The 9,052-nt window shown below is 38.9% G+C and overlaps 3 protein-coding genes and 2 non-coding genes across 6 annotated transcripts in view; 4 read left to right on the top strand and 1 right to left on the bottom strand.

Moving 5' to 3' along the window:
* Positions 1-2: 2 nt before the first annotated feature.
* c8h9orf78 (chromosome 8 C9orf78 homolog) lies at positions 3-3,073 on the top strand. Its single transcript, XM_081719736.1, has 9 exons — positions 3-203; positions 441-500; positions 707-758; positions 914-984; positions 1,077-1,154; positions 1,230-1,427; positions 1,677-1,813; positions 2,115-2,213; positions 2,616-3,073. The coding sequence occupies exons 1-9, from the start codon at positions 124-126 to the stop codon at positions 2,708-2,710; spliced, it is 870 nt and encodes a 289-aa protein (XP_081575862.1). The 5' UTR covers positions 3-123; the 3' UTR covers positions 2,711-3,073.
* A 519-nt stretch (positions 3,074-3,592) lies between these two features.
* On the bottom strand, positions 3,593-6,940 carry med22 (mediator complex subunit 22). 2 transcript variants are annotated; one of them, XM_026998515.3, is made up of 5 exons: positions 6,844-6,940; positions 6,370-6,518; positions 6,196-6,276; positions 5,805-6,013; positions 3,593-4,242 (listed from the first exon to the last, which is right to left on the bottom strand). In XM_026998515.3, the coding sequence occupies exons 2-5, from the start codon at positions 6,490-6,492 to the stop codon at positions 4,065-4,067; spliced, it is 591 nt and encodes a 196-aa protein (XP_026854316.1). In that variant the 5' UTR covers positions 6,493-6,518; positions 6,844-6,940; the 3' UTR covers positions 3,593-4,064. The 2 variants fall into 2 exon arrangements, with proteins under 2 accessions (XP_026854316.1, XP_026854317.1); XM_026998516.3 differs by lacking the exon at positions 3,593-4,242 and having other exon boundaries at positions 4,822-6,013; positions 6,844-6,939.
* A 30-nt stretch (positions 6,941-6,970) lies between these two features.
* The window catches only part of rpl7a (ribosomal protein L7a), a 3,332-nt gene continuing 1,250 nt past the window's right edge, over positions 6,971-9,052 (top strand). The window contains exons 1-4 of the mRNA XM_035526891.2: positions 6,971-6,994; positions 7,701-7,821; positions 8,063-8,212; positions 8,568-8,708. Coding sequence (XP_035382784.2) covers positions 6,992-6,994; positions 7,701-7,821; positions 8,063-8,212; positions 8,568-8,708 — 415 coding nt within the window. The 5' untranslated portion in view covers positions 6,971-6,991. The remainder of the gene's footprint in view (positions 6,995-7,700; positions 7,822-8,062; positions 8,213-8,567; positions 8,709-9,052) is intronic.
* Positions 7,906-7,978, top strand: LOC113570283 (small nucleolar RNA SNORD24). The gene has a single exon (XR_003409885.1). It is a non-coding gene; the product is annotated as a small nucleolar RNA SNORD24 (small nucleolar RNA).
* On the top strand, positions 8,358-8,430 carry LOC113570284 (small nucleolar RNA SNORD24). The gene has a single exon (XR_003409886.1). It is a non-coding gene; the product is annotated as a small nucleolar RNA SNORD24 (small nucleolar RNA).

Here is a 9,052-nt window from a genome sequence, read left to right on the forward strand (position 1 = left end):
GTCATGGTTTTGGGGGAAGCGTTACCAAGGTGAACATTGTTCCCCATAACGCTACACATACTGCTACAGAAACGATACGTTACCTAAAGTTTTAATAACTTTCAGAACTACAAAGTTATAATCATGCCAGCCGGGAGGAATTTGAGGAGAAGAGAAGAGTCTTCGGATGAAGATGAATCAGACGAAGTAACTGCTGAAGTCAGGTAACAAGCTAGTTAAAATAACCGATAACCTAGCTAGCTCATTAGCTAGCCAGTAATGTTTTGCAAGATAGCAGCGTAACTAACTCATCTCTTGTTAACTAACCTGCAGTGGTGCGTAACTACAAAAACGTAGCTAGCTATGTAACTAATTGTAATTTCTGTCTGGCATGTAATGATCACGTGTTATCTTAACGCTATCTGATATTTATCTTTTAACGACGTCGATGGCATCCACAGAGCAAAACTGGATGAAGCAAAAGAGCTCCAAAGTTTGCGGAAAAGGCAGAGCGGTATAAGGTAGGCAACACCTAGAAATCGCTAGCTAGCCTAAGATAGCCTATCACGTTAACTTTAAACTGGTAAACTAGGTTAAACATATACTAGACTAGTTAGTGGATATGACATGTACACCTAACTTGCAATATATCGCTATAGATGTGCGACGCTGTTACGGTAGTTCGAGCAGACGAATTTATTGACCGTGGTTGATCTCTTTAATCCAGTTTAGCAACGTTGCTTGTGGGAGAGAAGCTACCATTAGAGGCGGAGATAGAGGTATGCGTACTTTAGGACATAATTAATTATATTTGCTTATTGTGGTCATACAGCCTGCGTTATGTGTGTAAACGTACTGTTTATATTTGGTAATATGTTAAGGGTGAGGTGGTTGAGTTCTGTGGGTTTTTTTTTGTTTGGTTGTTTTTTTTTAGGATGATCCGTTTAAACTCAAGACTGGAGGTGTTGTGGACATGAAGAAAGTGAAAGACAGAAACCGAGATAGGCAAGTGTCTAAATTGAAAAACAGTCTTCAGGCTTTTTGTGCAACACATAAAGGAAGTAAACCTGTATTGACATGGCTGCCTCACTTTCTAGAACAGAGGATGAAGATGACCTGAACCTGGGGACCTCTTTCTCTGCAGAGACAAACAGAAGAGATGAAGATGCAGATATGTATGTATGCAAGTGACTCACTCTCTCTGCTGTTTCTTTTGCTGTCCTATTACTGAGCTGGTTCCCTCCATTCAGGATGAAGTACATTGAAACAGAGCTGAAGAAAAAGAAGGGATTGGTAGAGGCAGAGGAACAGAAGGTGAAAGCGAAGAACGCAGAGGATCTCCTATATGAGCTGCCGGAGAACATCCGTGTGAACTCTGCCAAGAAGACGGAAGAGATGCTGTCCAATCAGATGCTTAGTGGCATCCCAGAGGTGGACCTGGGAATAGAGTAAGTTCACTTAAATGTTTACCTGTTGTGCTGAAATACTTTTCTGTTAAGATAATTCGAAATCTTCACAGGTTGGCAGAATTGAAAGATTGTGATGTTAAGAAATGTAGAATATTTGGTGACATGTCTCCTATAGCATTGCTCACTGTTATACTGTTCTGTCAATGTATATTACATGTAGCTTCACATTTTATATATTTGTTCCATAAACATAACAGTTTTAATGTGCCTTTTTGTGTAATGTTTCAGTGCAAAGATAAAAAACATAATCAGTACAGAGGAAGCCAAAGCAAAGCTGATGGCTGAACAAAGGAACAAGAAGAAAGACAGTGGCACCTCCTTTGTTCCCACCAACATCGCTGTGAACTATGTGCAGCACAACCGCTGTGAGTGCTCAAATGCATGGAAGGCGAAGATTCAACACTAACCCACTTGCACATGCCCTTATGTACACTCACATTGTGTTTGTGTATATGTAGATGTATAGCTCTAATTTTCATACGTTTCTAATATTAGGTCAAGTAGTATTTAATGTGTAATATTTGCTTAAATATTGTTTATACCTTTTATTAATAAATGTTGATATGAACATGCGTTCAAAGAATTCTAGCAATTGAATAATGTACTGTATCAAGTTGGTGTTTTTATGTAGGATGATGCAATAGTTGACTTTCTGTCCCTCTTCAGTCTACCACGAAGATGTGAATGCACCCCACAGACGTCACAGAGAAGAGCCCAAAGCCAGACCACTGCGCGTAGGAGACACAGAAAAACCAGCTCCAGAGAGTAAGGGCCAAAGTGCGCACTGCACAGCTAAATGGCTTTACACATGCTTTAATGTTTGATATGAATCTTCCATGCTTTAAATCTTAAATTGCAAAGGCTATACTGCCACTGGATTAAATATAAGATTATTGTATTACAAAGAGGACAATGTTCATTGTTATATTCACATAAACCTATGTTTGCTGTGTTATGATCAGACTGGATAGGCTTTCGCAGGATTGTCTGTCAGTTTTGTTTAAAAATGTTAGCAAATTTCCAATTATTAAGAATGCCTTTGTATATCTGTGTGCATAACATACATTTTTAGTGTATTTTCTTCCAGTCTCTGTTCATTTAATGTCCAGCAATATATTCTTGAAAGTCATTTAATGTTATAAAATGTCTGTTTTTTTCTGTTCCTAGAATCACCACCCAACTACCGCAAAAGACCAAACAATGAGAAGGCTACAGATGACTATCACTATGAGAAATTCAAGAAGATGAACAGAAGATACTGATTCCTCATTAAATTTTCTGATGATGCTGTTAGTTTGGAGCTATGAAACTTCGGTCATGAGCTGAAGTAGGACAGTAGGATTTAAATTGCTTCATCCTGGAAATTTGACAAAATGGTCTTGAGCAAAAGCTTCTAAATATTACTATTTGTCCAGACAAATTGTGTGTGCATCTTTTGAACATTTATTATTAGAAAATAATTTCCCATGTAAAAAGTTGTTTCCATGATGTCCATTTTGCCTACTTGTAAATATACACATAAACTAATTTACCAATTCAATGTGCATGCTAACTTTCCCTTTATGGTAAAGGTGCATTACTTGGGAGTTAATAAAAAACAACTAATTTTAACTTAATTACAAACATTAAGACTCCAGAGTAATTTTATTTTCTACCATTCCCTAGACATTTGTATTCTTTTAATAAGAGGTGAACTGACACAGAACTCTGAAAAGATAGATTAAACTTTCACCGATCTGTGAGGTCTGGACCTGAAGTCCAAGTTCCAGTCCTGTTAGTTTGTTTATCTCATATGACATAGGTATTTGAATCCTTCCCACTTGCATATTGGGCATTATGAGTAAGTGGTCATTTCATTTCAACTGTTTAGCTTGAGCTGAAGATGACCTTTAGACTGTATTGTATGAATATGGTGGCTATCTGGATTAGATACTGCACCTTTATATTATGATGTCAATTTTGTCTGAATTGTTCGATTTGAATATGCAGAGCTGATGTAAATTTTGTGTAGCCATTTTCAGAAAGTTTTTTAAAATACATTTCTAAGCATTTTGTATTGTATGTTGTTTGCTGTAGTGACAGACAGACAGAATTGTGATATAATACTCCATATAATAGAAATAATAGTCATTCTGGCCAGTTGATGGATCTTCACATTCACTTAAAGTTAGTTTTATTTGTGGATTTAACTACTGATAAAGGAAAACTTGAATTGTATTGCAATGCAAGTACACATGCATGATCAGATTCTATTTGCTTAAATAGCAAGAGAAATTTGCTAAGTAAAACCCTAGTATAAATGACTAATGAGGTCTTGGCAACCACAAAACAATCAGTCCTGGTGGGTAGACACACACAAACACACTTGATAATACTGAGAGATTAGAAAAAGGAATGTACAATAGTCAGACACAAAGCTATTTCAGGATAGAGCTGTAAAACCTTGCTGTAAATCATGGTTTTATATTTGGCCCATGGAATTTGAGATTATATTTTGACTGCAGCTTTTTATGGCTGAACATAAAGAGCAGTGCTCATTGTGGCCAGTGAGTTGTGATCAAACTAATCTGTAAATCGAATGCTCTGTGCTTTTTTTTTTTTTTTAATCATTATTTTTTATGACTGCTCATTTGTGCCACTTCCGTGGCCGTTGACTGTGTCCTGGGAAACAGGCTGTTCCGAATCGTCCATGCTGGTTTGTGAGGGGTCGGAGGTCGTTGCGGGTGACCCCCAACTGTCCTGTCGGCGAAACGCCTCACAGAGTGGCAACTCAACACCGTCCCACTGTCCACAACTAGAAACGTTACACACACACACACACATTACTCACATGCACACCAAATTGTAGTGCCATGCTCCTTCCCCTCTAAAAAGGTTTACCCTCAGTAAGGCTTATTCTATATCATCAAACATATAACCTTAAAGATCCAAAATATAAGAGCAATGGGAACATGCACAAACACACAAAACAGTAGTTAAACACAATTAGAGGCAGAAAGCAATAGAACAGTTAAAAGATGGAAGCAGTTCATTTAGATATATTTGGGGCAGGACCGAACAGATTCTAATGAGACCCTAAGCCTTGACACAACTTTGTTATAACATAATTGTAATAACATTCAGATTTACTGGTTATAACCCAACAGATCATTCCTAAATCTAAGTTCCTATAATCATCTTTCTGCAGTATTTCTCTGATAAATAGCTTTCTTATTTATTATACAGCTTTGTAAATGTTGTTTGTGATGCTACTGCTTAGCTGACAGAAGCAAAAGCTTAGAGCAGCAAAGAATTCAGGAGTCTAAAGCAGAGAGAAAGAGATTAAAAAAGTCCAATGTCTTGGAGAAGCCCAAATAAAAGGACACTAAAGCTGTTCTCTTTCCTCTGTTTTATTTGTAATGTTAAAAATTACCAAGTAAGCTGTGTGTGGAGGGGAAATATGATACATTCTAATACATTTGGAACAGTGCACTTGACCTTCAGCTAGCATCGGTCATTGGTTATGCTACTCTCTAAAATGTGCTGATACAATGTTTGTTTCCAGTCCAAGCAAGAACTGATGATTAAAAAAGTAATCTCTGCTTTAAAAAAAGATTCATTTAACATGGGATATACCAGTGCAAATTAAAACCATATAAAATTACAAGTATTTCTGTTGTAAACAGGACAAAGTTACAATCTATAACATTTTTATACATAGAATTTATGGAGTAATATTAAGGAAATAACTAATTTAATTCAAGATGTTGTTTAACAAGATTTATCTAAATAGAGTACTATTTGTACAGTCCATCACCACAAAATATATAAAGCAAATGTCTCAAATATAACAGTTTCAATATAAAAGACACAACATGGAATCATTATAACCTGTAAATTATCACTATATAGCTTTTTGATTAAAGGCTATATGAGCCTCATCATGAAACAACTAAAACCTATTTCTAAAAGGCACTTGGTGCTCCATTTCAGTCTGCTTTCATTGTATCCGAGACCCAGTTACATTACTGGTGATGAAGCATGGCCTTCCTTTAAGGATATTCAGACTCATGTTGCAACTTTGGTACATCTTCAAATCTTAAGCAGGTCTGGGGCCTGGTCTAACATCTCAAAAATATTGCACTTGAATGTTAGTTCTTCTGGGTTATGCATATGCTAATATAATTGTTGGTCACAATTAAGATTTCAACCTATTGTCATAGTCTTGACAAAACGTGCCACACCCAAGGCACTATGGTATGTAAATGAAATGAAAAGAAAATATTTTTTCCCCTCTTAAACCTAAGGCATAAACGCACGTATTGCGGGAATATCGCCTACAGGTTTACGGGCTCTCTGCAGGGAATCTATTTGTACCTGGATGAGTAATACTCTTCCTCGAGCTCGTACAGGTCGATGGCGATTTCGTCACGCAGAGAGATCAGCTTCTTGTCGCACTCCTCTTGCAGCGCGCGCAGCTGCTGGTTGCGCACGCTGATGGCCTCGTTTACCGACGGAAAGTCGTTCAGAATCAGGAACTGCTTCAGATCAGAGACGAGCTTCATGAGCGACTCGCCAGCACGCACCTGATTTTACACACACACACACACACACACACACACACACACACGGTTTACTGCGAAATACAAATATGATAAAACATTAGTGTTTTAACTTAAAGCGGTTATTTTGATTATGAAATTACAAACTTAACTTCCCTTCAACCCGGTATCGGGAATAGATAACTGCGGAAAGTAAGAGCTCTTACGATGTTGGCGGCTCTAACGTGCATTTCATAGTGGTCCTGCTCCGCTTGCGTTGCCCTTGACACCTGGGTTTCATCCTCTACCTGGATAAATTATGAATTGTTTTTCGCCTCTGCAGTACTTGCTTACAAAAACACAATAATAAATCAGGTCATAATTCTAACATATATAGCAACCTTGGCAGTTTTGATGATTTCCGTGAAGTTGTCTAGTATGGACCTGATGTCATCTTTAAGTCTCTTGTTGTAGTTCTGAAGAAGCGTCTCTTTACTTTGCGGGAGTACCCGCTGTGTAGCCATTTTATTCGCACTCTCTAATCACCTTACTGAGTACGAGAAAAGACGTTAGAGTGCATATCCTACGAATATGTAAATCTACAGTTCAGCTACTTAGCAATCGGGTTAAACTCCGGTGTTAATTCGGCAAGTAGATAGCTAGGTATCTTATATAACTAAATTAGCCAACTAACCCCAGACAAAATAGTATAGCTCTACAGCTAGCGTTAGCAACCATAAACCAAGCATAAGGTTGCATGTTGCCACTATTTCTATGCGAAACTACCATTAGAGTAGCAAGACATTCACGCTCACTGAGACACGAGTCTACCTTCAGAGAAATCAAATGTAACTATGACTTGGACCTACACATACCTTGTATACTATAACCACACTGTTTTGTAAAGACGCCTCAATTTTTGCCTTCAGCCTTGTTTTGTCCATTTCTAATGACGTCATTTCCAAACGTCGCGGCACTTAAGTTACCCACAGTCCTCTGCGCTTCCTTTCTGTCCGAACCAACATGGTGAGTGTCTATCTATGTTGGCTTGGATCAAAACGGTTTTTAAATCCTCCAACATCTCTTGTTTGCAGTTGAGTAATGGCTGTGAAGTGAGACGTATAGAAACTAGATTAGTGATATGTATTTTGCTACCAATTATTAACAATAACTAAAAATTGTAACTTAAAAATTAGATATTGATTCTATGCTATTGCTCGTACTCCGCGGCGCCGTAATCACTAGGTCGCTAGTTTTAGCCGATCTTGTTAGACGTATTCGTGCAAGACACGCATGAAGGTTCAGTATCGAGATTTTCTGCAGTGTTGACTTATGGGAAGTACAGAGTTAATTCAAATAACTGGTTCAATTGTTTCCTGAAATTTACCCTAGCTAGTTAAATTTGTTAGGCCACCTATTGGCACAGTTCAACGATGGAAAGAGGTTAGCCGACTTGCTATCTTAGCCAGTTAGCTGTCTTGCCGGATAAACAGCTGTAGGTTACCTAGTGAACATTCATACTTGAATTAATTATCCCTGTAAAGGGAAATGTTTTGTCAAAATGTACATGTTTCTTAGTTAGCTAGTTAATTGCTGTCTTGGTACTTTGCAGTGAGCGTCTGTCTGACTTGAAATGGCTAGGTTAGCTACGAGCCCAAAACGTTTTGTCGATTTTGAGTAACGTTCTGCGAAGTCTACAACAGATTTTTACAGGCTTTTCCTACTTTCTCAGCCTAAAGGGAAGAAGGCTAAGGGGAAGAAGGTGGCACCTGCCCCTTCTGTAGCCAAGAAGCACGAGGTCAAAAAAGTTGTGAACCCCCTGTTTGAAAAGAGGCCGAAGAACTTTGGCATTGGTGAGTAGCACTTGGCTTGTCGGAGTCTCATGCTTCATCCTTGGGTACAATACAAGAGTTTGATTCCAGTTTTATTTACAGTGGTGCAGATGATGTTAAAGAATATTTGCTATCTTACCAGCAATGCTGACAACCTTCCACCAAGATCGCTGATGCGCCCTGAAAGTGGCTCTTTTACATGGTCTGTGTGCAATTCATTTGTAACCTTAAAACTGTGATAACTTGTCCCCACCCTCATCAGGTCAGGACATCCAGCCAAAACGGGATCTGACCCGGTTTGTAAAATGGCCACGGTATGTTCGTCTGCAGCGCCAGAGGTCAATACTGTACAAACGCCTGAAGGTCCCACCTGCGATCAATCAGTTTACGCAGGCACTGGACCGCCAGACTGGTAAGAGACTGGGTGCTGATGTTTTGTGGATCTTCAGCAGTGCTCTTAAGGGCCCATTAAAAAACAAACTATCTAGTTCTCTGCATTAGTGTGTATTGACATTTCTGCTGAGATGCATCTTAGAATTTCTAACATGTTAAAGGATTGCAGATGATGTGAAACATATTTACTATCTTAATGATCAGTGTCGACACTCTTCCACCAAGATCACTGATGCACTCTACGTGTTTTCATTTCTATTCAATTGGTACAAATTTGTCTGCTTTTGCTACTGGGTAATTTCAGTGGAAGTTGACCTGGGTGTATGTAATAGTCCGTGGGTTTAAAGACATCTGTTTTGCATGTTGATCCCTAGCTACCCAGCTGTTCAAACTGGCACACAAGTACAGGCCTGAGACCAAGCAGGAGAAAAGGCGCAGGCTGCTGGCTCGTGCTGAACAGAAGGCTGCTGGGAAGGGCGACACCCCAACCAAGAGGCCGCCTGTCCTCCGCGCAGGTGAGGAGCGGTTCCTTTGTGCTCTCTGGCTCCAACAGTTGCAAAGAAATGTGGGACATCAAGAGGGTCAGTAGTTTCCAGAGAGCATACATGCTGCTAAATATGCAAGATGCTCTGGATAAGATCAACTGCTGAAATACTGTAAATGTAAGTAGAGAATCCTTCCTGAGAAGAGCAGAAAGCTGCCTAAACAGTGAGTGACAACTTTAGAATATTGTTTTTGGGCCAAAAAGAGCATGGCGGGCCTGTTACTTTATTTCTAGTATCGCCTCATCTGTTTGAAAATGCATGTAGAGACTATAAGGCTTCTGATGAGATTAATTGTATGATTTAATTTGCATTTG

This window comes from Electrophorus electricus, chromosome 8 (genome assembly GCF_041902795.1).
Source record: "Electrophorus electricus isolate QZ-2024a chromosome 8, ASM4190279v1, whole genome shotgun sequence".
Lineage (NCBI taxonomy): Eukaryota > Metazoa > Chordata > Actinopteri > Gymnotiformes > Gymnotidae > Electrophorus > Electrophorus electricus.

Bases quoted from the DNA above. Each gene is read 5' to 3' on its own strand.
- med22 (XM_026998515.3), bottom strand. From the start codon at position 6,492: ATGGCTACACAGCGGGTACTCCCGCAAAGTAAAGAGACGCTTCTTCAG. The intron at 6,277-6,369 runs GTTGCTATATAT...TAATTTATCCAG, and splicing joins AAATCATCAAAACTGCCAAG to GTAGAGGATGAAACCCAGGT. The intron at 4,243-5,804 runs GTACAAATAGAT...TAACGTTTCTAG, and splicing joins GAAGAGTATTACTCATCCAG to TTGTGGACAGTGGGACGGTG.
- c8h9orf78 (XM_081719736.1), top strand. From the start codon at position 124: ATGCCAGCCGGGAGGAATTTGAGGAGAAGAGAAGAGTCTTCGGATGAA. The intron at 1,428-1,676 runs GTAAGTTCACTT...GTAATGTTTCAG, and splicing joins GAGGTGGACCTGGGAATAGA to TGCAAAGATAAAAAACATAA. The intron at 1,814-2,114 runs GTGAGTGCTCAA...GTCCCTCTTCAG, and splicing joins CTATGTGCAGCACAACCGCT to TCTACCACGAAGATGTGAAT.